The 26667-nt window shown below is 46.4% G+C and overlaps 1 protein-coding gene across 1 annotated transcript in view; it reads right to left on the bottom strand.

Moving 5' to 3' along the window:
- LOC139277976 (reelin-like) overlaps window positions 1-26667 on the bottom strand; it is a 411305-nt gene that overhangs the window by 253828 nt on the left and 130810 nt on the right. Inside the window, exon 5 of the mRNA XM_070896619.1 lies at window positions 10698-10730. Within this exon, the coding sequence (XP_070752720.1) occupies window positions 10698-10730 (33 nt within the window). The remainder of the gene's footprint in view (window positions 1-10697; window positions 10731-26667) is intronic.

Raw genomic sequence — 26667 nt, 5'->3', positions numbered from 1 at the left:
CAGGATTTCCCTTTCATAAATCCATGCTGACTTGGACCGATCCTGTCACCGCTTTCCAAATGCGCTGCTATTTCATCTTTAATTGATTCCAACATTTTCCCCACCGCTGATGTCAGGCTACCCAGTCTATATTTACCCGTTTTCTCACTCTCTCCTTTCTTAAAAAGTGGTGTTACATTAGCTACCTTCCAGTGATCACCAATGCTCACCAATGCATCCACTATTTCTAGGTTCACTTTCTTAAGTACTCTGGGATGCAGACTATCAGGCCCCGGGGATTTATTGGCCTTCAATCCCATCAATTTCCCTAACACAATTTCCTGATTAATAAGGATTTCCTTCAGTTCCTCCCTCTCAGTAGACCCTCAGTACCCTAGCATTTCCGGAAGGTTATTTGTGTCTTCCTTCGTGAAGACAGAACCCAAGTATTTGTTCGACTGGTCCGCCATTACTTTGTTCCCCATTATAAATTCACCTGAATTTGACTGCAAGGGACCTACGTTTGTCTTCACTAATCTTTTTCTCTTCACATATCTATCGAAGCTTTTGCAGTCAGTTTTAATGTTCCCAGCAAGCTTCCTCTCATACTCTATTTCCCCCCTCCTAATTAAACCCTTTGGCCTCCTCTGCTGAATTCTAAAATTCTCCCGGTCCTCAGGTTTGCTGCTTTTTCTGGCCAATTTATATACCTCTTCCTTGGATTTAACACTATCCTTAATTTCCCTTGTTAGCCACGGTTGAGCCACCTTCCCAGTTTTATTTTTACTCCATACAGGGATGTACAATTGTTGAAGTTTATCTATGTGATCTTTAAATGTTTGCCATTGCCTATCCACCGTCAACCCTTTTAAGTATCATTCGCCAGACTATTCTAGCCAATTCACATCTCATACCATTGAAGTTACCTTTCCTTAAGTTCAGGACCCTAGTCTCTGAATTAACTGTGTCACTCTCCATCTTAATAAAGAATTCTACCATATTATGGTCACTCTTCCCCAAGGGTCCTCGCACAACAAGATTGCTAATTAGTCCTTTCTCATTATACATCACCCAGTTTAGGATGGCCAGCCCTCTAATTAGTTCCTCGACATATTGGTCTAGAAAACCATTCCTAATACACTCCAGGAAATCCTCCTCAACCGCATTGCTACCAGTTTGGTTAGCCCAATCAATATGTAGATTAAAGTCGCCCATGATAACTGCTGTACCTTTTCTGCACGCATCCCTAATTTCTTGTTTGATGCTGTCCCCAACCTCACTACTACTGTTTGGTGGTCTGTACACAACTCCCACTAGTGTTTTCTGCCCTTTGGTATTCCGTAGCTCCACCCATACCGATTCCACATCATCCAAGCTAATGTCCTTCCTTACTATTGCGTTAATTTCCTCTTTAGATGGCAATGCTACCCCACCTCCTTTTCCTTTCTGTCTATCCTTCCTGAATGTTGAATACCCCTGGATGTTGAATTCCCAGCCTTGGTCACGCTGGAGCCATGTCTCCGTGATGCCAATTATATCATATTCGTTACTTGCTGCCTGCGCAGTTAATTCGTCCACCTTATTATGAATACTCCTCGCATTGAGGCACAGAGACTTCAGGCTTGTCTTTTTAACATACTTTGCCCCTTTAGAATTTTGCTGTAATGTGGCCCTTTTTGCTTTTTGCCTTGGGTTTCTCTGCCATCCACTTTTACTATTTGCCTTTCTATCTTTTGCTTCTGCCCCCATTCTACTTCCCTGTCTCCCTGCATAGGTTCCCATCCCCCTGCCACATTAGTTTAACTCCTCCCCAACTGCACTAACAAACACTCTCCCTAGGACACTGCTTCTGGTCCTGCCCAGGTGCAGACCGTCCGGTTTGAACTGGTCCCACCTCCCCCAGAACCGGTTCCAATGTCCCAGGAATTTGAATCCCTCCCTTCTGCACCACTCCTCAAGCCACGCATTCATCTGAGCTATCCTGCGATTCCTACTCTGACTAGCATGTGGCAGTGGTAGCAATCCTGAGATTACTACCTTTGAGGTCCTACTTTTTAATTTAGCTCCTAAGCTCCCTAAATTCGTCTTGTAGGACCTCATCCCATTTTTTACCTATCTTGGTGGTACCTATATGCATCATGACAACTGGCTGTTCACCCTCCCCCTTCAAAATATCCTGCAGCCGCTCCGAGACATCCTTGACCCTTGCACCAGGAAGGCAACACACCATCCTGAGTCACGATTGTGGCCACTGAAACGTCTATCTATTCCCCTTACAATAGAATCCCCTACCACTATAGCTCTCCCACTCTTTTTCCTGCCCTCCTGTGCAGCAGAGCCACCCACAGTGCCATGGACTTGGCTGCTGCTGCCCTCCCCTGGTGAGTCATCCCCCTCAACAATATCCAAAGCGGTGTATCTGTTTTGCAGGGGATGACCGCAGGGGACCCCTGCACCACCTTCCTTCCACTGCTCTTCCTGTTGGTCACTCATCCCCTATCTGGCTGTGTAACCTTTACCTGCGGTGTGGCCAACTCACTAAACGTGCTATTCACGACATCCTCAGCATCGCGGATGCTCCAGAATAAATCCACCTGCAGTTCCAGTGCCACAATGTGGTCTGTCAGGAGCTGCAGCCAGATACACTTCCTGCACATTTCGTCGTCAGGGACACTGGGAGCGTCCCTGACTTCCCACATAGCACAGGAGGAGCTCTCCTGCCATGACTTAACCCCTACAGTAACTTAATTTGATAACAACAATGATAAAGGTTACCTACTGATAAAAGAAAAAGAAGAAAAACTACTCACCAATCACCAGCCAATCACTTACCCCCTTGGCTGTGACGTCACCCTTTGATTTTTTTCCTACTTCTTTTTTGCTTTCTCCCTGCAGCTGCACCAGCTAACCTCCCGACTCACCACGCTGCTCCCTCCGACTGATGGGCCTTTTGTAGGCCTCTCCGATGTCTCGCTCCGCCTCCCGACTCACTATGCTGCTCCCTCCGACTGATGGGCCTTTTGTAGGCCTCTCCGACGTCCCGCTCCACCAAAAAGCCATAGAGCACATATGGCATAGACTCTCGCAGGAGAGCATTGCAAAATCAAATCACATGGTATTGGGGGTAATATACTGACGTGGATAGAGAACTGGTTGGCAGACAGGAAGCAGAGAGTCGGGATAAACGGGTCCTTTTCAGAATGGCAGGCAGTGACTAGTGCTGGGACTCCAGCTCTTTACAATATACATCAATGATTTGGATGAAGGAATTGAGTGTAATATCTCCAAGTTTGCAGATGACACTAAACTGGGTGGCAGTGTGAGCTGTGAGGGGACGCTAAGAGGCTGTAGGGTGACTTAGACAGGTTTGGTGAGTGGGCAAATGCATGGCAGATGCAGTATAATGTGGGTAAATGTGTGGTTATCCACTTTGGGGGCAAATACGCGAAGACATAATACTATCTGGATGGCGGCCGATTAGGAAAAGGGGCGGTGCAACGAGACCTGGGTGTCATGGTTCATCGGTCATTGAAAGTTGGCATGCAGGTACAGCAGGCGGTGAAGAAGGCAAATGGTATGTTGGCCTTCATAGCTAGGGGATTTGAGTATAGGAGCAGGGACGTCTTACTGCAGTTGTACAGGGCCTTGGTGAGGCCTCACCTGGAATATTGTGTTCAATTTTGGTCTCCTAATCTGAGGAAGGACGTTCTTGCTATTGAGAGAGTGCAGCGAAGGTTCACCAGACTGATTCCCGGGATGGCCGGACTGACATACGAGGAGAGACTGGATCAACTGGGCCTTTATACATTGGAGTTTAGAAAGATGAGAGGGGATCTCATAGAAACATATAAGATTCTGACGGGACGGGACAGGTTAGATGCGGGTAGATTGCTCCCGATGTTGGGGAAGTCCAGAACCATGGACACAGTCTTAGGATAAGGGGTAGGCCATTTAGGACTGAGATGAGGAGAAACTTCTTCACTCAGAGAGTTGTTAACCTGCCGCAGAGAGTTGTTGATGCAGTTCATTGGATATAGTCAAGAGGGAGTTCGATATGGCCCTTACGGCTAAGGGGATCAAGGGGTATGGAGAGAAAGCAGGAAAGGGGTACTGAGGGAATGATCAGCCATGATCTTATCGAATGGTGGTGCAGGCTCGAAGGGCCGAATGGCCTACTCCTGCACCTATTTTCTAAGTTTCTATTATATTCATTTGAAACCTATCTTTGCTCATTACAGATACTGACTCACCAGCAATGCATTCCAGCAATTTTATTTCTAATCTGGATTTGCAGCTTTTTTTCTTGTGTTTTACCTTTCACTTAGTATTTGAAAGATCTGCTGCAACTCAGTTCTGCCCTCACAAAGACCAGGCCAGTCCCTTTGCAAAGTGGTGGTTCCAGGAGGGAGGTGAGGTGACTGGGGTGCTACATATCCCTGCAACAACTGTGTTCTGTTTGCAGGCCAAGGCTGTGTATAACCAGTAGGAATGGGCCATAATAAGCAGGAGCCCTGCGACCCTAACGGGCCTCACTCTGTTCCCTCGAGAAACCGTGGAAGCCATTGATGAAGCTGAGTTAGATGGTGAGATGCCTTCAGATGCAAGAGCACAAGGCATTAGGTTCAGTCCAGTGTGTGCCAGGAGCAGCAGCATCAGTTATCCAGATATCACTGCAGGGATTTGCTCAAATGCAAAGCACAATGGAATGATTGGCATTTTCACAGCCATCTGCAGGGAACAGCAAAAGCAGTGAGGGAGCAAGTGTTCCCGCAGATGTCCTGTGACTGCTGCCATTGAGACCTTAGACATCTACCGATGGTGCTCGCAGGCCAGGGGCCGCGCATACTGCTGGGCTAGACTGCCACGCTACTCCTTCCGCTCCCCGGCCTGCTCCGATGGTGCTCACAGGCCAGGGGCCACGCATACTGCTGGGCCAGGCCGCCACGCTACTCCTTCCGTTCCCCGGCCTGCTCCGATGGTGCTCACAGGCCAGGGGCCACGCATACTGCTGGGCCAGGCCGCCACATTGCTCCTTCCGTTCCCCGGCCTGCTCCGATGGTGCTCGCAGGCCAGGGGCCGCGCATACTGCTGGGCTAGACTGCCACGCTACTCCTTCCGCTCCCCGGCCTGCTCCGATGGTGCTCGCAGGCCGCGGGCCGCGTAGATTGCTGAGCTAGACCGCCACATTGCTCCTTCCGCTCCCCGGCCTGCTCCGATGGTGCTCGCAGGCCGCGGGCCGCGTAGATTGCTGAGCTAGACCGCCACATTGCTCCTTCCGCTCCCCGGCCTGCTCCGATGGTGCTCGCAAACTGTGGGCCGCGCATCATGGGAGCAGGCCGGGGAGCGGAAGGAGCAGCATGGTGGCACACCACTCCAGGGAGCAGCATGTGCTGGAGTAGGAGAGCAACGGCAGTGAAGAGGGACGTCATCAAGGCCCAGGTCGGTGATTGAAGCGTGGGCAGGTACTGAAGGAGCAGCGAGGTCGGGGCGAAGGAGCGGCGAGAGATTTTAGAGGGACGTGATCGGGGCCCAGAAGAGGCGAGGGCCCAGGGGCAGCACGGGCCAACCCACACTGCGATATGTGTGTGCACTAGGTTCGTGCAGCAGAGCTGGTCTCTAGTCATCTTGGTTAATCCTTGCCACTGGACCAAGACCTAGCTCTGTCAAGCCCGTGTGGTGGCTGGTGTGCAACGGTCACCACACGTTAAAAAGATCCACGCACAGGCACCTTCCACCCTTCAAGATTTTGTTCGGACCTGGAATTTTAGGTCCATCATTGAAACGTGAACTTTTTGACGTGGAAGCAAGTCATCCTCGATTCGAGGGACTGCCTACGACATGAGACATCTACTGCTGCCATATTGAAAAGACTCAATGAAAGCAATGATGGCGGGCAGCCCATACCCACACTGAAGATACCCTATAGATTGTTCTCATACAGCCACCTGGCCTTTCAGCTGTGGTGCCCAGTGACAGTAGTATGGCTACTGAAGGGCTAAGCAGGTGGCTTTCTCTCAAGGTGGACACACTTCCTCCCACTGCAGCCAGTTTCCACAAATGATTGAGAAAGTGTCTGAGAGCGGCGGATGCTGGCAGCCATTTTCTTGCTGTATGCGGATCCAGTTGTTGCAGGAATATCGGGGGTCCCTGCGCTCAGAGGATAACAGCCAATACCATTCCACGGGCTCAGAGCACCACACCCCTTCCTGCCAACACAAATGCTCCTCTCACGGAGGGACCAGGAAGATTAAGAAGTAAGTCAGGGGAAGCATCGGTTTTAAGTTCAGTCTTGTGCTGGCAAGTCAGTAAATTATGAAACTTTATTTTTCTTTGTTTAGTGTTTCAAACCTGTTTGGTGGATGAAAACAATAGAGTGTTTAATGGTGGACAAACTGCCGACGTTTGTGGAGACTTCAGGCTCAATTTTCCCCAGTTATCTGTGCCCTTTTTTTGGTGGGCGCCTCTTTTTTTGGTGTCAATTAAAATCTCTAAGTTTCCCCAAAGTTTCTGCGGCAGTTAGTTACGATTTTTTTCGGTTAGTATTTTTTTGCGTAACCTGATGTCTGCGTGAGTTTTTCAGATTTATGCAAGTTTGGCCAACTTACATTTTTCCTAGGATGGCGTATGTGACCACTCCCAAAAAACTTTCTGGGCACTTGAGAAAACCTAGTGCACATTAAAAAACCAGTGCAGAAAAATGCCATTGTTTTTATGTGAAGTTTTGGAGGGAGTCAAGAAGACATTGAATATGCATCATGAAGCTTAGTTTTTTAGTTTTTTGCAAACTCAAAACGGAGAAAATGAAGGTCTAATGTGGGCTAGCCAGGCTTCGGTTCATGGGGATGTCTCCATCAGTTACACTTCAGTTGATGCAATGTGCTATCATTCATCGTGGTCCTTCAAATGAGCCTGCTGCCTGTGCTGTATGAACCTACTCATGTGTTATGTATTAATGCTTGAGGGTCACCAGACACCAGAGGGCGCCACGGTCGGAGGTCTTCGTGTGGCATGTGTGCTTGGTCACCTGTATATAAGCTGTGTGCCTTTGTCAAGCTGGCACTCTTGGGCTGGAATAAAGTTGGATCAGGTTGCACCTGAGTGAGTTTACAGTAACCAGACTCTTGAGTCATTACATCATGACACCCTGCCCCCTTTAATTTTTGATTTTTTTTCCCCCCCAAAGTGCCACGCCACCACCGAAAGTCTCTTCACTGGGTTCGAGGGTTGAAGCGTTGGCCGGCAGAATCGCTCCCTTGCCTGGACACAGGGGCTTGGGGCTCAGCTTTAAATGAAGCCTGGGTGGGTGGAAGCCGAACTGAAGGGGTGAGAAGCCTTACACTATGCAACAGCTTCAAAAGAAGCCTCTCTGCACCTCACTGGAGCCCCGCAGCCTCGGACTGAGAAACCATGGAATGTCCCAACACTCGCACCACTCAGGAAACGGCCTGGCACCTCAATGGGTCGTACCTGCACCTCCTCCGGAGTGAGTACAACAGTGGGGACTTCATCTTTCCCCTCCCCCTGTCCCCCATGCTCTTGGTCTGGAAGATGGGATTGGAAGATGTTCTCCTCTTCAGGCTCATCCGCGTCTGAATCTTATTCTGCATCGGCTTCAGCCTCGTCAGGTTTGGCCACAAGTTCTGCAAAATATAACAGAACAGACAAATGGTTAGCAGCAGAGGAGGGGGCAGGGTGGGTGGCATGAGTAGGCTCACACAGCGCAGGCAGCAGGCTCATTTGAAGGAGCACAATGAATGATAGCACATTGCATCAACCGAAGCGTAAGCTGGTGGAGACATTCCCATGAACCGAAGCATGGCTAGCCCGTGCAGTACTTAACATTTAGCAAAGCCAGACTGTGGAATTTGCAGGACTTACCCTCTCCCTCGAGTGTGGGCCCAGCTTGTGCAGTGGTGGTTGCTTTTCTCCAGGTAGGACCCATCAAAGCAGCGACCCTCTCTTCCAAGGGTGTCAGTGGGTGCAGATTTGCCGGGCCTCTTCCTGTTCGAGTTCTCTCTCTTTTATTGTGTGCCACCTTCTTCTGCAAAGATGAAAATATAACTTTTTAGAGAGGGTGTCTTTCTGCTGGGTGGGACATATACAGCTGGTCACATTTACATTACAATTGCGATTCCAGTGAATAAATGAAAATATTACTTACACTAACTACTTGACCAAGGTCCTGCCACTTCTTTTTGCACTGGCCTCCAGACCTCGGGGTGGTCCCCATTGCACAGTAATCTTCTGTCAGTTGTTTCCAGCGTTTCTTCATTTCTTTTGGCGAAACTTTTATGTGACCTCTGCTGGTGCCCAGCTCGTGCCATCTGGCCTCAATTACAGTAACCAGTGCCTCCACTTCATCCTGTAAGAAATTCTTGGTCCTTGAGCCGCGTTGCATCTTGTATTGCAGCTCCAATTTTTCCAATGAGTATTAAGGTTCTCTCACATAACCGGCTCTTTAAAAATGGCCGAATGCAGACTGGAAGGTGTACTGGGCATGCGCACCCAAAGCAATCACGTAAAAAACATCAATTTTTTTCCCCGCGTATGAGCAGAAGGAGGGGCATCGTTGTTTTGGTGCAGACATTAGGCTCCACCTCCCCCCCTCCCCCCGAAGCTAAAGGACAGGCTGCGCAGTGCAAATTTCAAAAAATAGAATGGGGAAACTTGCAAATTATTTTTTTTGGAGTAGTCGGGGCCAAACAAACAGGCGTAACTCTCACAATACGCCAAAAAACAGCGTGGGGAAAATTGAGCCCAAAGTCATTGTATGGGGTACCATAGCTGGATGAAGGATGATGGGTGGGGGTAGGTATCACTTACTGGAAGTAGTTCTGAATGACAATGTTTTGAGACCCGTTTCCTGCCTGAATATGATAATCCCCCACCTCCTTGCCTACTGCTCCATTGCTGTCCTGATATTCCAGCTGCATGCTCACCGTCTTGGAATTCCCAAACCATGCAGCAAGCAGCAGACAGGAATGATTTTGCACACCTCAGATGTGTTGTTCAGGAACACCCCACCTGATCAGTTCAAGTAACAGAGTCACAGTTTGAGCATCCCAATGGTGCTCTCCACAGTGACTCAGTTGGCGACATGGGACTCGTTATATCAATGCTCTGCTGCTCTGTGGGGGTTCCTAATTGGGGTCAGGAGCCACGGATGCAAAGGGTAGCCCTGGTCCAAGAGCCATCTGGACATTCTCTCACCATCTTCAAACAATACATGATCTGTGGACCGCTGCAGAATAAAAGCATCGTGGGTTCCCCCTGGATAATGCTCATTATTATGTGGGGGGACATTGTTGTGCTCAGAAACCACTTGCATATTAATGATCTGATCACCCTTCCTGTTTATGTATGCATTTCGATTGTTCCGAGGAGTCATGATGGCCAGATGGGTTCCATCAATAATGCTCTGGATCTTGGGAAGCCTGCCGGGTTGCCCTTTTCAGTTGTTGTATCTTTTCCCTGAGAAAGAGATAATGTTGTTTCCTCTGGTAAACATAATGTTAGTCACTTGCTTGATGCAGGAATGAACTGCTGACTGGCTTATCTAATACATGTCCACTATAGAGGCCTGGAAGGATCTAGTAACATAGAACATTAAATGCCGTGATGACTTTCACATCAACAGGAAGAGCTGGCTTTAATTCAGGCATAGCTCTATCAGTGCATTTACAGTGAAATAGAGGTGTGAAAGACAGGCTTCAGCTGACATGCCCACATAGGAGTGGCATGGTCTGTATACACGGGCTCTAGAGCAGTAGTGGATAGTACCAGAGATTTCTTTAGACCTGCAGATGATATCCCATCATGAATTAGTCCTCTTCATACAGCAGTATGGAAGTAGATGCAGCAAGTCCCAGTATCCCAACCAGCCTACGTGCTACCTCAATTGCTGCAGCAAGGAGCAGAGCAAAAGTGATAATTGTGCAAAAAGTCACAGGTGGAATGGAGCCTCACAAAACTGGGGCTTGTGTGTCAGCAAGTCATCACATGCCATTGAGTGGCACACAGATTGAAGAGAATTTCTGCACCAATGGCTTATAATGCCTCCAGACAAAATCTCAAGACTAAAGGACAAAGGAAAGATCATCAGAAACTGCTCCAGTTTAAAACCCCAGTATACTGGCTGAGTTAAATATTAGATAAATAGATATAACATAGAGGCATTTTATAACATGTCTCAGAATAGAGTCACATTTATCTCCATTTACAGCAGTACTTGGAGGTACCTCCCTCCATTTATAATGAATCCATAGATTGTTAAAACAAAATGACGCCTCCTATCACGAGGCCCATTTAATGTTTATAGTATTAACAATACTGTTTATTGAAAGGGTCTTCTCTTATCAGAGTGTAGTGATCTGGCTGTGGCTGCCTGAAAATTTGGGGATTGTTTGAGCTACCAGCGCGCATGAAAGATTTGATGAACTCATTATACACTGGAAGAGGTTCTTGCTGATTAACCAGCAGTGATACAACAACATATTATCATATTATTCCATATAATTTAGGATCCATTTGTTAAACATGACACAAGTTAAATCGACAAAGAGGGCAACTTGGGCCAAAGCAAAAAAGTACACATGGTATAATTGCTCAATAAAATCTTCAGATATGTCTGAAAAGACATCGAGGGAAGATTTTCATAATAACGGGTTGCTGAAGAACTCCAGACAGCATTCATGTATTGTTGAAATATCCTCACTTACCCAGCTGAGGTCGTAGGGGTGATTCAGTGGGAGCTGTGAGATGAAAACAGATAAGTTATGTTAATTGTTAGGCAAATGCTATTTTCTCCCAACATAATGATCACATGTGTAAATAATTTACAAGTGAAAAATTTCCATGTACAATATTCTCTGGGTAGAAATGTTAATTTTCGGATATGATGTGAATCCATGATGAGGCTCAATCTTCCCGAAGAAGTCGGTTATTTGACAATTCAAATTAACTTTAAGAACAGCCTTTAAATAATAAGGGACCTGTGGAAAGTTTGCATTCTTGTTTAGGCGAATCACTATTTGACTTAAGTGCTACATTGGTGTTCATACGGAGCATTTTAAATTGAAAGCTGGTCAAAAACCCAAGGGCCTAAAATTTACCCCACCCAGGATCAGGAATTTCCAGTGTGAAAATCACATTCTATTGACCCTGTGGGGCAGCATGTCAGTAAACTACACAAATGCAGTGCATCACCAGCCTGCCCTCATACAGCAGGATTTGTATGTATTGTTGAGCAAAGTAAAATCCATTGGTCATCTGTGCAATCAGGCTTAAGCTGTTATGCTTATTCATGAGTGTATGATTCATTATTAACACTCAATTAAACAAAATTGCAAATGTGTTAAATTATAACTACTCGTGCATACAATGCTGAAAGCTACAATAAATATATACACGAAGGCAGTTTAATGTAAATCCAACTTTGAGAATGCAGTCTATGTGGATTATTTGCTCCCACTTCTTTCCTCTCTTCTTGAGCCGAGCTCCATGGGTGCCAGCAGCTTTCACTCAAATAGCTATTCTTCATGTGTCAGCCAATACGGTGAAAGCTGTTCGGATATTTGACTGTGGACAGCATCACACCTGAGCCTGATCTTCATTTCACCTGATATCCAAAGCATGTACCTTCCACCAAAGCCCTCTGGGCAATGATCAGCAGCATAAATCCTGGCTATGTTTTCGCCTGCCCTCGCCCAGAGACAGGAATACTGATGGTGGCATCTCAGCTGCTGTCCTGGGTGAGATCTATTCTTGCTTTTTAATAACCGTCAGAAAAGCTTTCAACTTAAATCTGCTGCACTGTCCTAAATCACTAAAAAGGGAGCATTCTCATATCTGTAGTAACTAAGAAATTCCCTCTTTAAACATACAGAATTTTATATCTGATCAAAGAGATGAGACATTGTGCATTATTACACACGGAATATATTGCAATAATGGTGAAGAAAAATGACCGACAGAAATGTTTCTTTTACTGACATAGAGACTGCGACTGAGGTTTGAATCCAACTCCCATACTAGTGAAAGCAAATTCTGTTATGGAGGTCCTAAGTAAAACGAGTTCAAGCAAACTGCCTCAACCCAGATCTAGAGTGCAAAACTACCTATAATTCAACACTAATTGACATTAAACTGTCAGTCTCATTCAGAGGCTGGTGATGTAGGAGATGGAGAGGTCCCACTGGTGCAACAAGGTTCAAATGGAAGCATGTTATCCAGGCGGAGTTGGCTGGGGGAGCTTTACTCTGCATGTGGCTCACGCTGTATCTGAGTTGGACTGTTACACCGGAGAGATGATTGTTCCTTTCCCTAGCACTAACATTACTCATCTTCAGAATCACAGAATGACCTAAAAATATAAATTTTAGAAGAAAGAATTATTGAATTCAAAATAAATACAAATCAAAATGCAATCAGTCAACTGACAGTTACTGCTACCGTACATTAAAAATTAACGGCAGGTTATTGACTGCCTCGGGCAAACTGAGAATTGATCTTTTTGTAATGTTTTGAATCACATTTGGTGCAGAAGTATGGCAGAATCTTGCATTAGTGACCATCAGCGTAAAGCCTTCGATCATTGACAAGAGAGGAGATTTTGGGGCGAAGCTTCTCTTTACAGTGACCTACAGGTATTGGAGCAGTGTTCCTAAAGCTTCCATCAGTTTACAGGTGGTGCAAAGATGTTTGCTTCTAAACCATAAGGCAGTGCTTTTCAATTCATTCTAGGCACTAACACCTTGCATTTGTGCTGCATGTAATCCAAGAGCTTTGAAATTCTGTGAACATGTTCAGGGTAACAAAAAGTGCGACAGGCTGGACCTCTCCCTGCTGCTCCCCGTGTCCCCATCCCAAATCCCAGGAACAGGATCATTTCATTATTCGAGATGGGCACCCACACCTGTAGAAGCACAATATAGAGCACCTGCCCTGCTTTAGCAACAGAAACTTGGAGTGACATGCTGTCACATCGATGGGGTGGGGTGGGGTGGGGGCAGGGCAGAGAGAGAGAGAGAGAGTGTTGTGTATGAGGTCCCTATAAAGTTCAAGGATAAAAGTTTTTTTTTTTAATTTGCCTGCAAGGAACATCTTTTTGGCTGTCAGTAAGGCTTACAACAGAACCCAAAGAGCAGGCGTGCAAACAGCTGGGCTGGTACTGGTAATGCCCCCAGACATGCCACAAACTGCTGGCTGGACATCGGGGTGTGGGCAAAGCACCCAAACACCCTGGGGAGGAATTTCCATCTCAGCGTAAATGGGGCGAAAACAAAAATGGAAAATGTTGCAAACGCTCAGCAGGTCAATCAGCATTTATGGAGAGAAGAGATAAGTTAATATTTGGGGGCTACAGTTGAACCTCCCTTATCCAGAACACCCTTATCCAGAACCACCCCTCATCCAGAACCATTACCAGCCACCAGGTGGCGCATGCACAGAACTTTGACATGAACAAATTGATGTCCTTCCTCGCTGACGACTCCAGCAATCGCTGGCATGACCCCACGATCCACACCCCACCCCCCCCCCACCCTTTCCCCTGCCCTCACGATCTCTCTGCCGCACTTCCAGCCCTGGTATCCCCTGGCTCATTACCTATACCATCCAATTTAATGTGACCACCAGCGTCCGGAAAAATCCCTTATCCAGAACAGGGTTCTGGATAAGGGAGGTTCAACCTGTATATGAGATGTCCTAATAGAGCAGAAAGTAAGAATCTGCTTCCTCTGGCAGGAGGGTTGGTAACCAGAGGGCACAGATTTAAAATAATTAGCAAAAAAGGGAGATAAGGAGAATTTATTTTACTCAGTGAGTTGTGATGATCTAGAATGCTTTGCCTGAAAAGGTGGTGGAACCAGATTCAATAGTAACTTTCAAAAGGGAATTGTATCTCCACTTAAAAAGGTAAAATTTGCAGGGCTATGGACAAAGAGCAGGGGAGACTGGTACTTATTGGAAGCTCTTTCAAAAAGTAGAACAGGCATGAATGGCCAAATGGCCTCCTTATGTGCTGTACAAGTCTAATCCTTTATTGGTTCTAACAAATGGTTACACCACTGAAGTTAGGCTGACTGGCCTGTAATTACTTGGTCTATCCCTTTCTCCCTTTTTAAACAAAGGTACAACATTAGCAGTCCTCCAGTCCTCTGGCACCACACCTGTAGCCAAAGAGAACTGGAAAATGATGGTCAGAACCTCTGCTATTTCCTCTTTTGCTTCTCTTAACAGCCTGGGTTACATTTCATCCGGGCCTGGGGATTTATCCACTTTCAAAGCAGCTAAGCTCCTTAATACTTCTTCTCTCACTATGTTTATCTTATCTAATATTTCACACTCCTCCTCCCTCACTGTCTTATCATACTCCTGAGAAGCGCCTTGGGATGTTTTACTACATTAAAGCCGCTATATAAATACATGTTGTTCTTGTTCTTGTTGTTGGTATTCAAACATTCTGGCCCCGATACTCCATTCTCCACACCCGTCCGGTCCCCTCCCCCACCTCAGACAGTGTAGCCAATTCACCCTCAGCTAAACCTGGCCACATTAAATTTCATTTAAATGGGCCTAGGTGAGCAGAAGGTGGGACCACGAGCACCCTGCAGCAGCGCAAACTAATTGTCAAATTTAGCCTGCTGGCTGCAACAGCTACTAAAGAGCACCCCTCCCTCTTGCCCACTCGTAAAGCGGCTGCTCAGAGGGGCTGCCCAGTGAATCCTAATGTCCGGCATCTATGGGCATCTCATTACACAGGTGTCCGCTGGGTAGAATCCCTGGGCAATGGTTTAGGGGGCAGTATGATGTTAGTTGGTGTAATTTACATACCATTTAAATGATCCTGCCATTTCAGCTTCCCACCTAAACCAGGATGATCCAGGAAATGTGGCAAGCGCAAATGGGGCAGGAACCCAATATTTTGGGTATCTGCCTCTATTCCTCTGCCTGGAGCTTCAGAAAATGCTGAATGTGGGATATTTAGCAAAAGAAAATTGGCCCTCCTTATATTAAACAGCTATCTTGTGTGTGCAGAGTTTACTGTTGTCTTAAAACTGAATGTAAAATGATATAAATAAAAGCACGGTACTAAAATCCAACAGCAAAGTCCTGGGTCAGCAGGAAGAAATGAGAATGGTGCTCTCTTCATGGGTTGCTTTCCCCATTGTGTTGCTAATTTTGCAGCTCGCTTGCCTCTCTTCCCCACATTCAAATATTATAATAACAGTGGTCTCAAGGTTTTCAGATAAACTAGGTTCAGCGGTGTTTTGAATTAGTTAGCGATCATGAGGCAACTCTGTAGAGAATTCCAATGTAATTGACAACTGATCCATAAAACATTAGGTCAAAGGCAGTGCTACTGGTCCCTGCAGGGACTGCAGACCAATCAATCCAGTTGGAAAAACCTGTCTCGTGCAACAAACCCTCTCAGATGTGAAACCTGCTGTTGTGCTGGAGATAGAATTCCAGGGACATGGTTTGTTATTTTCCTTAAGTTTAGTTGAGAAAGCTTTCTCCATCAGTAAGTTATATAACAGTGGGTGTTCAAGTAATTGGTGAAAGCTGTATAACAATTAAATATAAAGCTGCCCTACGTTTTACATGTGCCAAAAGAATATTAACATGAGGGACAAATTATTAATCTTTTATTGGATAGATTTAATAATCATGTTCAGAGAATCTATAGCTCTGTTAAATAATTAACTTTTGAAATTAACTACATGTATTATGATCAAGAAAAAAATGAAACATTTATGCCTGAAAAAAATTACATCTAAGCCTGAATAAATTTATTAAAATGCCAAAATATGAGACACAGTCCTTGGTATAAAAGTTTAATGCTTCAGGAATAAATTCTCCAAATGCTTTTTGTACTCTACAGACCTTCAGAAACTTGCCCTGGGTTATCACTCTGAATGAATTGTAATTCTGATTCATTCAACTGCTTGCAAATAATTTAGAAAGTTATTAAGAGTCCATGGGTTCGTCTTTAATGAGCTATGGATGCAGGCACTCATGTCCCCGGGTATACTTTGTTCTGCACATTTCATTTTCAATAGCAATTAAAGAAAATCATACCTGACAATCAAAATTCTGCTTTCAAATGCTATAAATCTAAGTGACGTTCTTAGCCTACCCAGGCTACAGATTAAAGCTTACAAGAGGGAACTATTTTCTGTACAGCTAGAAAGTGCTCAGAATTTCTCGAAGACAGCTGCAAATCTTTAAGTTCTGCAACATGTTTGTTTATGAGCCAACAGGTAGCTATGGCAATGGACTTCTGCAGTAGCTCTGTTATTGTCCTCAGCTAGTACACTTCATAATACTCTACAAATTAAGGAATTAAGGATAAAAATATTGGGCTCAATTTTGCCCAAAGTCGTTTTCTGGCATATTGCCAGAGTTACGCCCGTTTTTCTAGGCCAGAAATACTCCAAAAATATTTATGCCAAGTTTCCCCGCTGTATTTTTCAAAATTGGTGCCACGTAGCCTGTCCAGTCGCCTCGGGGGGGTGGAGCCTGCTGTCTGCGCCGAAAAAATGATGCCGCACTTTCTTTGATGTTTTTGACGTTATTCCTATGGACGCGCATGTTCAGTACAGCTCCCGGTCTGCAATCGGCCATTTTTAAAGAGCCAGTTGTGTATGTGAGAAGGTTGAGTGCTGTGTGAGAGCATTGGAAAAATCGGAGCTGCAATACAAGATGCAATGTGGTGCAAGGACCAAGAATTTCTTACAGGATGAAGTGGAGGCACTAGTTACTGTGAGTGAGGCCAGATGGCACAAGCTGGACACCAGCAGAGGTCACATAAAAGTTCCACCCAAAGAGATAAAGAAACACTGGAACCAAGTTGCAGAAGATTACTGTGCAATGGTGACCTCCCCGGGATCTGGAGGCCAGTGCAAAAAGAAGTGGCAGGACCTTGGTCAAGTAGTTAGTGTAAGTAATATTTTCATTTATTCAATGCAATTGCAATTGTAATGTAAATGTGACCAGCCGTATATGTTCCACCCAGCAGAGATACACCCTCTCTAAAATGTTATATTTTCAGCTTTGCAGAAGAAAGTGGCACACAACAAAAGGGAAAGAACTTAAACAGGAGGAGGCCTGGCAAATCTGCACCCACTGACACCCTTGGAAGAGAGGATTGCTGCTTTGATGGCTCCTGCCTGGAGGAAAGCAACCACCATTGCACAAACTGGGCCCACACTCGAGGGAGAGGGTAAGTGTTATGTAACCCTAGGCAACCTGTATCACACCACCACCAGAGGGCCTACCTATTGGAGTCCCAAGGGATCCCAGTATCCCTTGGGACCACTGTATATAAGCAGGCCTCCCATGCTGTACCAGCACTCTGGAGTTTAAATAAAGGAGCTAAGGTCATACTTACTCACTGTCTGCAGTACTCAGTTGCATTACTTTATTAGGAGCATAACAATTGGCGACGAACAACCACGCGAAAATGCAAAGAACTGTTGGCATCCTGGAGAACTTCTCAGAAGGGGACGATTAGGAGGCCTTCATGGAGCGACTCAACCAATACTTCATGGCCAACGAGCTGGAAGGGGACGAGAACGCTGCCAAACGAAGGGCAATCCTCCTCACCGTCTGTGGGGCAACAACCTATGGCCTCATGAAGAATCTTCTAACTCCGGAGAAACCAACAACCAAATCCTATGAAGAACTGTGTACACTGGTCCGGGAGCACCTAAATCCAAAGGAAAGCGTTTTGATGGCAAGATATTGATTCTACACGTGTCAACGGTCTGAAGGCCAGGAAGTGGCGAGGAAGTGGCGAGGAAGTGGCGAGCTACGTCGCCGAACTGAGGCGCCTTGCAGGACATTGCGAATTCGATGGATTCCTGGAGCAAATGCTAAGAGACTTTTTTGTGCTTTGCATTGGCCATGAGGTTATCCTTCGCAAACTATTGACTGTTGAAACACTGAATCTGAGCAAAGGCATAACGATAGCCCAGGCATTTATGTCCACCAGTGATAACACCAAACAAATTTCGCAGTGTAAAGGGGTTTCGGCTAGTACAGTACAAAAAGTAACGTCGTTTTCAGGCAGGAATGCATATGGCAGATCGTACATGCTGGCAGCTGTGCGACCTCAGATGACTCAGAGGCAGTTAACACCTTGTTGGCGCTGCGGAGGTGATCATCGAGCCCATCAATGCCGCTTCAAACACTATGCATGCAAAAGCTGCGGAACAATGGGACACCTCCAGCGAATGTGCAGGCGAGCTGCAAACCCTGCAAACCACCACGTTGCAGAGGAAGATTGATCCATGGTGGATCTGGCTGATCTAGATACTCGAACCGAGGAGGCAGAAGTGTACGGGGTACACACCTTCACCACGAAATGTCCACCAATCATGTTAAAAGTTGAACTGAATGGAATTCCAGTATCCATGGAACTGGACACGGGTGCGCGTCAGTCCATATAGAGAAAAAAGGCCTTCAACAGGCTGTGATGCAACAAGGCACACAGACCCAAGCTTAGCCTCATTCATACCAAGCTAAGAACTTACACCAAAGAGCTGATTACAGTTATTGGCAGCGCAGAAGTAAAAATCACCTATGATGGAGCAGTACACGAACTCCCGCTATCGATTGTACCAGAAGATGGCCCCACACTGTTCGGCAGAAGCTGGCTGGGAAAAATCCGTTGGAACTGGGACGACATCCGAGCGCTCTCGTCCGTCGATGATGCCTCATGTGCCCAGGTTCTGAGCAAGTTCTCGTCATTGTTTGAGCCAGGCATTGGAAGTTTCTCGGGGGCGAAGGTGCAGATCCACTTGGTTCCTGGTACACGACCCATCCACCACCACCAGACACGAGTGGTTCCATACATGATGCGAGAGAAAGTGGAAATTGATCTGGACAGGCTGCAGTGAGAAGGCATCATCGCACCGGTGGAGTTTAACGAGTGGGAAAGTCCGATTATTCCAGCACGGTCAGAATTTGTGAGGACTATAAAGTAACGATTAACTGTTTTTCGCTACAGGACCAGTACCCGCTACCCAAGACAGACGACCTATTTACGACTCTGGCTGGAGGAAAGATGTTCACCAAGTTGGACCTGACCTCGGCCTACATGACGCAGGAGCTGGGGGAATCGTCGAAAGGCCTCACCTGCATCAACACGCACAAAGGTCTGTTCATCTACAAGCCCGTTTGGGATTCGTTCGGCCGCGGCAATCTTCCAAAGGAACATGGAGAGCCTGCTAAAGTCAGTTCCGCGCACCGTGGTTTTCCAGGACAACATACTGGTCACAGGTCGGGACACCATCGAACACTTGCAGAATCTGGAAGAGGTTCTAAGTTGGCTAGATCGCGTGGGACTCAGGTTGAAATGCTCGAAGTGTGTTTTCCTGGTGCCAGAGGTCGAGTTCTTAGGGAGAAAAATCGGGGCAGACGGCATCAGACCGACCGACGCCAAGACGGAAGCCATCAAGAATGCGCAGAGACAACAGAACGTGACGGAGCTGCGGTCATTCCTGGGACTCCTCAACTATTTCAGTAATTTCCTACCCGGCTTAAGCACCTTGCTAGAACCCCGACATGTGCTACTACTCAAGGGAGATGACTGGGTATGGGAGAAATCACAAGAGGCTGCTTTTGAGAAAGCCAGAAATCTGTTATGTTCCAACAAACTGCTTGTTCTGTATAACATATGTAAACGATTAGTGCTAGCTTGCGATGCGTCTTCATACGGGTTCGGGTGTGTGTTACAACAAGCGAACGAATCAGGAACATTGCAACCGGTCGTCTATGCATCCAGGAGTTTGTCCAAGGCCGAAAGGGGCTACAATATGATTGAAAAAGAAGCTCTGGCATGCGTTTACGGGGTGAAAAAAATGCACCAGTATCTGTTTGGTCCCAAGTTTGAGCTAGAAACTGATCATAAGCCACTCATATTGCTATTCTCAGAGAGTAAAGGGATCAGCACCAATGCCTCTGCCCGCATCCAAAGATGGGCGCTCATGCTGTCTGCATATAACTATGCAATCTGCCACAGACCAGGTACAGAGAATTGCGCTGATGCTCTCAGTCGGTTACCATTGCCCACCACGTGGGTGGAAATGGCACAGCCTGCAGACTTGCTCTTGGTGATAGATGCATTCGAAAACGAAAAATCACCCGTTACAGCCCGCCAGATCAGGACCTGGACCAACCAGGATCCTTTACTGTCCCTGGTAAAAAAAAACTGTGTTCTCCATGGGAGCTGGTCCAGCGTCCCAGCGGAGATGCATGAAGAGATCAAACCGTTCCAGCGGCGCAAATCGGAATGTCCATACAGGCGGACTGCCTTTTGTGGGGTAATCACGTGGTTTTGCCTAAGAAAGGCAGGGAAATGTTCATATGCGACCTACACAGTACCCACCCAGGCATAGTAATGATGAAAGCTATAGCCAGATCCCATGTGTGGTGGCCCGGCATCGACTCAGACTTAGAGTCATGCGTGCAACACTTGCTCTCAACTGAGTAATGCACCTAGAGAGGCACCGCTAAGTTTGTGATCATGGCCCGCCAAACCGTGGTCTAGGATCCACGTTGACTTTGCTGGCCCATTTCTAGGCAAAATGTTTTTGGTTGTTGTGGATGCTTATTCAAAATGGATTGAATGTGTAATAATGTCTGTAAGCACGTCTGCTGCCACCATCGAAAGCCTATAAACCATGTTTGCCATGCACGGCCTGCCTGATGTCCTTGTCAGCGACAATGGGCCGTGCTTCACCAGTGCTGAATTCAAGGAATTCATGACCCGCAATGGGATCAAGCACGTCACATCTGCCCCATTCAAGCCCGCATCCAACGGCCAGGCCGAATGAGAAGGCCAAACCATCAAGCAAAGCTTGAAACGTGTATCGGATGGCTCCCTGCAGAGCCGCCTGTCCCGAGTCCTGCTCAGCTACCGCACCAGACCCCTTTCGCTCACCGGGATTCCCCCAGCTGAGCTGCTCATGAAAAGGGCGCTCAAAACAAGGCTATCTCTTTCCACCCTGATCTCCATGATCACGTCAAGGGCAGGCGGCATCAACAAAGCATGTACCATGATCGCGCAAACTTGTCACGCGATATTGAAGTCAATGACCCTATATTTGTACTCAACTATGGACATGGTCCCAAATGGCTCGCTTGCACTGTCATAGCCACAAAAGGGAGAGGGTGTTCCAGGTCAAACTTGCCAATGGACTAACTTGCAGAAAGCATTTGGAGCAAACAGCCACGAGCAACTAGAAGAGGATACCACCAACTTCGACCCTCCAACACACACACAAGTGGCAACCGACATCATGGTTGACCACGAAGCTGAACTCACCATCCCCAGCAGCCCGGCAAGACCAGTCGCCCAGCAGCCAGCGAAGAACCAACCAACTCACCCACACCTGCATTTGTACCGAGACGATCGACAAGGGAGCAAAAAGCCCCAGATCGTCTCACACTGTAAATAAGTGTACTATTGACTTTGGGAGGGATTGATGTTATGTATATAACCCTAGGCAACTTGTATCATACCGCCACCAGAGGCCTACCTGTTGGAGTCCCAAGGGATCCCAGAATCCCTAGGGAGCACTGTATATAAGCAGGCCTCCCATGCTGTACCAGCATTCTGGAGTTTAAATAAAGGAGCTAAGGTCATACTTACTCAATGTCGACAGTACTCATTTGCATTACTTTATTATGAACATAACAGTAAGTACTGCAAATTCCACAGTCTGGCTTTGCTAAATGTTAAGTACTGCGCGAGCTAGCCATGCTTTGGTTCATGGGGATGTCTCCATCACCTATGCTTCGGTTGATGCAACGTGCTATCATTCATCGTGGTCCTTCAAATCAGCCTGCTGCCTGCGCTGTGTGAGCCTACTCATGCCACCCTGCCCCCTCCTCTGCTGCTAACCATTTGTCTGTTCTGTTATATTTTACAGAACTTGAGGCTAACCCTGACGATACAGAAGAAGATTCAGACAAGGACGAGCCTGAAAGGAGAACATCTTCCAGTCCCACCTTCCAGACCAAGAGTACAGGGGTGAGGGTGAGAGGATGGATGAAGCCCCCAGTTATACTCACTTTTGAGGTGGTGCAGGTGCCACCCAAGGAGTTGCCAGCCCCTTCCGTGACTAGTGATTTGAGTGTTGGTGGGACATTCCATTGTTTCCCATCATCCGAGGCTGGGGATTCCAGTGGGGTGCATCGAGGAAAACCCAGGGCCCCACCGTTCGAGGCTGCAGGTTCTAGTGGAATGCAGCGAGGCACACCCAGGGCCCCACCGTCCGAGGCTGCGGGTCGCAGTGGGATACACTGAGGCACACCCAGGGTGAGGAGGGGGAGCAGAGCTCGACCACACTCTCCTGAGGTGCAGGATCTAACAGATGTGGTTCACATGATGTCAATGAGTGCGCAGAGCATTAACCTTACGTGATCACTCCTGGACACCATTAGTGGTGTGGGTGATGAGGTATCGGGACTGTCGGGAGAAGTAACAACACTCTCATGAGAAATGTCCTGGTCCACGAGTGTGGGAATATCTCAGTCAGCTGAAACCATGTCAGTGACCATGAGGGAGGGAATGTCACAGATAGTTCAAACACGCTCAGTGAACATGAGGGAGGGAATAGGAACATAGAAACATAGAAAATAGGTGCAGGAGCAGACCATTCGGCCCTTCAAGCCTGCACCACCATTCAATATGATCATGGCTGATCATGCAACTTCAGTACCCCACTCCTGCCGCCTTCTCCATACCCCCTGATCCCTTTAGCCATAAGGGGCACATCTAACTCCCTTTTGAATATATCCAATGAACTGGACTCAACAACTTTCTGTGATAGAGAATTCCATAGTTTCACAATTCTCTGGGTGAAAAAGTTTCTCCTCATCACGGTCCTATATGGCTTACCCCTTATCCTTGGACTGTGACCCCTGGGTCTGGACTTCCCCAACATCGGGAACATTCTTCCTGCAACTAATCTGTCCAATCCCGTCAGAATTTTATATGCTTCTATGAGATTCCCTCTCATTCTTCTAAATTTCAGTGAATATAAGCCTAGTCGATCCAGTCGTGCTTCATATGTCAGTCCTGCCATCCCGGGAATCAGTCTGGTGAACCTTCTCTGCACTCCCTCAACAGCAAGAATGTCCTTCCTCAGATTAGGAGACCAAAACTGCATACAATACTCAAGGTGTGGTTTCACCAAGGCCCTGTACAACTGTAGGAAGACCTCCTGCTCCTATACTCAAATCCTCTCGCTATGAAGGCCAGCATGCCATTTGCTTTCTTAATTGCCTGCTGTACCTGCATGCCTACTTTCAATGACTGATGTACCATGACACCCAGGTCTCATTGCATCTCCCCTTTTCCTAATCTGTCACCATTCAGATAATAATCTGCCTTCCTGTTTTTGCCACCAAAGTGGATAACCTCACATTTATCCACATTATAATGCATCTGCCATGCATTTGCCCAATCACCTAACCTGTCCAAGTCACCCTGCAGCCTCTTAGCATCCTCCTCACAGCTCACACTGCCATCCAGCTTAGTGTCATCTGCAAACTTGGAGATAGTACATTCCAATCCTTCATCTAAATCATTAATATGTATTGTAAATAGCTGGGGTCCCAGCACTGAACCTTACGGTACCCCACTAGTCACTGCTTGCCATTCTGAAAAGGACCCGTTTATTCCCACTCTTTGCTTTCTGTCTGCCAACAGGTTCTCTATCTATGTCAATACATTACCCCCAATCCCCTGTGCTTTAATTTTGCACACTAATCTCTTGTGTGGGACCTTGTCAAAAGCCTTTTGAAAGTCCAAATACACCACATCCACTGGTTCTCCCTTATCCACTCTACTAGTTACATCCTCAAAAAATTCTAGAAGATTTGTCAAGCATGATTTCCCTTTCCACATCCATGCTGACTTGGACTGATCCTGTCACTGCTTTCCAAATAATGCACTGCTATTTCATCTTTAATAATTGATTCCAGCATTTTCCCCACTACCGATGTCAGGCTAACCAGTCTATAAATCCCTGTTTTATCTCTCCCTCCTTTTTTAAAAAGTGGGGTTGCATTAGCTACCCTCCAATCCATAGGAACTGATCCATGGAATGTTGGAAAATGACCACCAATGTATTTACTATTTCTAGGGCCACTTCCTTAAGTACTCTGGGATACAGACTATCAGGCCCTGGGGAATTATCGGCCTTCAATCCCATCAATTTCCCTAACACAATTTCCTGACTAATAAGGATTTCCCTCAGTTCCTCTTTCTCGCTAGACCCTGTCACCTAGTATTTTTGAGATTATTTGTATCTTCCTTAGTGAAGACAGAACCAAAGTATTTGTTCAATTGGTCTGCCATTTCTTTGTTCCCCATTATAAATTCACCTGATTCTGACTGCAAGGGATCTACATTAGTCTTCACTAATCATTTTCTCTTCACATATCTATAGAAGCTTTTGCAGTCAGTTTTTGTGTTCCCTGCAAGCTTCCTCTCATATACTATTTTCCCCCTCCTAATTAAACCTTTTGCCCTCCTCTGCTGAATTCTAAATTTCTCCCAGTCCTCAGATTTGCTGCTTTTTCTGACCAATTTATATGGCTCTTCCTTGGATTTAACACGATCCCTAATTTCCCTTGTAAGCCACGGTTGAGCCACCTTCCCCGTTTTATTTTTACACCAAACAGGGATGTACAATTATTGTAGTTCATCCATGTGATCTTTAAATGTCTGCCATTGCCTATCCACCATCAACCCTTTAAGTATCATTCGCCAGTTCATCTTAGCCAATTCACGTCTCATACCATCGAAGTTACCTTTCTTTAAGTTCAGGACCCTAGTCTCTGAATTAAGTGTCACTCTCCATCTTAATAAAGAATTCTACCATATTATGGTCACTTTCCCCAAGGGGCCTCGCACAACAAGATTGCTAATTAATCCTCTCTCAATACACAAGACCCAGTCTAGGATGGCTTGCTCTCTAGTTGGTTCCTCGACATATTGGTCTAGAAAACCATCCCTTATACACTCCAGGAAATCCTCCTCCACTGTATTGCTACCAGTTTGGTTAGCCCAATCTATATTAAATTAAATTAAAGTCACCCATGATAACTGCTGTACCTTTATTGCATGCATGCCTAATTTCCTGTTTGATGCCATCCCCAACCTCACTACTACTGTTTGGTGGTCTGTCCACAACTCCCGCTAACGTTTGCTGCTCTTTGGTGTTTTGCAGCTCTACCCATATAGATTCCACATCATCCAAGCTAATGTTCGTCCTTACTATTGCGTTAATCTCCTCTTTAACCAGTAACGCTACCCCACCTCCTTTTCCTTTCTGTCTATCCTTCTTGAACATTGAATACCCCTGGATGTTGAATTCCCAGCCTTGGTTACCCTGGAGCCATGTCACCGTAATCCCTAATTACATCATATCCGTTAACAGCTATCTGCACAGTTAATACATCCACCTTAGTACGAATGCTCCTCGCATTCAGACACATAGCCTTCTGACTTGTTTTTTTTAACACTCTTTGTCCTTTTAGAATTATGTTGTAATGTGGCCCTTTTTGATTTTTGCCCTTGATTTCTCTGCCCTCCACTCTTCGTTTTCTCCTTCCTACCTTTTGCTTCTGCCCTTTTTTTACTTCCCTCTGCCTCCCTGCATAGATTCCCATCCCCCTGCCATATTAGTTTAAACTCTCCCCTGGCAGTTGAGACACTGTTGCTCAACATGAGGGAGGGAATGTTCGAGGTCATTAAGACACTGTCAGGGCACATGAGGGAGGGCATGTTGGAGTTAGCTGCTGCAATAAGGGAACACGCCCAGACCCCGCGCCCATTGACAGAATCAACAGTCACTCCAACTCAAATCCCCAGACCAGCCTCTGAAGAGCCCCAAGCCGGGCCCTCCACATTGCCGCCTGCCCCCTTCGCACCACCCCCTACCCCGCAACAGGTGCGCATTACCCAGGATGTTAGAAAGAATAAGCTTAGTACCAACCCCAGAAACACAGCGCCACCGCCTGCGGGGCAGGGGTGGTGGAGTCACCAAGACCAAGCATGGCGGGTGGTCTTAGAATAAGGTGGCGGAGAGATGAGTGCAGCCTTTCTTTGCTGTTGTTGTTGTTGTTATTATTGTTACTGTTGTACTCAAATTAAAAGTTTTTTGTAAGTTATGTAAATTTACAAGTTTAAAGTTAATAACTGATCTTAAAGTTAGTAAGTGATCTTAAAGTTTGGAAGTGATCTTAGTTTGATACAAGAATATTTTTAAGTTAAGTTAAGTACAAATGTTTGTTAAACATTTGAATAAAATATATTTTACAATAACTGAATAATTTACATTATTTGTTCCATTATTAACACAACTTTTGAAGTAAACAAGTATCATTTCCATCATTTGTTCCATTAACACAACACAACATTACGGAACAGGTCCAAACAGTAAACATGGTCCATTTGGAATAGTTGCCGCTGAGCCTTCAGGCAGCAAAACGTTCACCGGATGAGCTGCTGGCGCAAGGCTCGAGCAATCGTTAAAGGGGCACGACGGCCCACCCTCCTCCGCCGTCGTGCTCCGGGTTCAGGTAGTTACATGGCTTCCTCATCCTCCTGCTCGTCATCTGCATCTTCCTCATCATTATCATCAGCCACTCTCACCTCAGGTGGGTCTT

The sequence above is a fragment of the Pristiophorus japonicus genome, chromosome 13 (genome assembly GCF_044704955.1).
Source record: "Pristiophorus japonicus isolate sPriJap1 chromosome 13, sPriJap1.hap1, whole genome shotgun sequence".
Lineage (NCBI taxonomy): Eukaryota > Metazoa > Chordata > Chondrichthyes > Pristiophoridae > Pristiophorus > Pristiophorus japonicus.
Note: the sequence above shows the minus strand (reverse complement) of the source record. Positions and strands in the feature narration are given on the sequence as shown.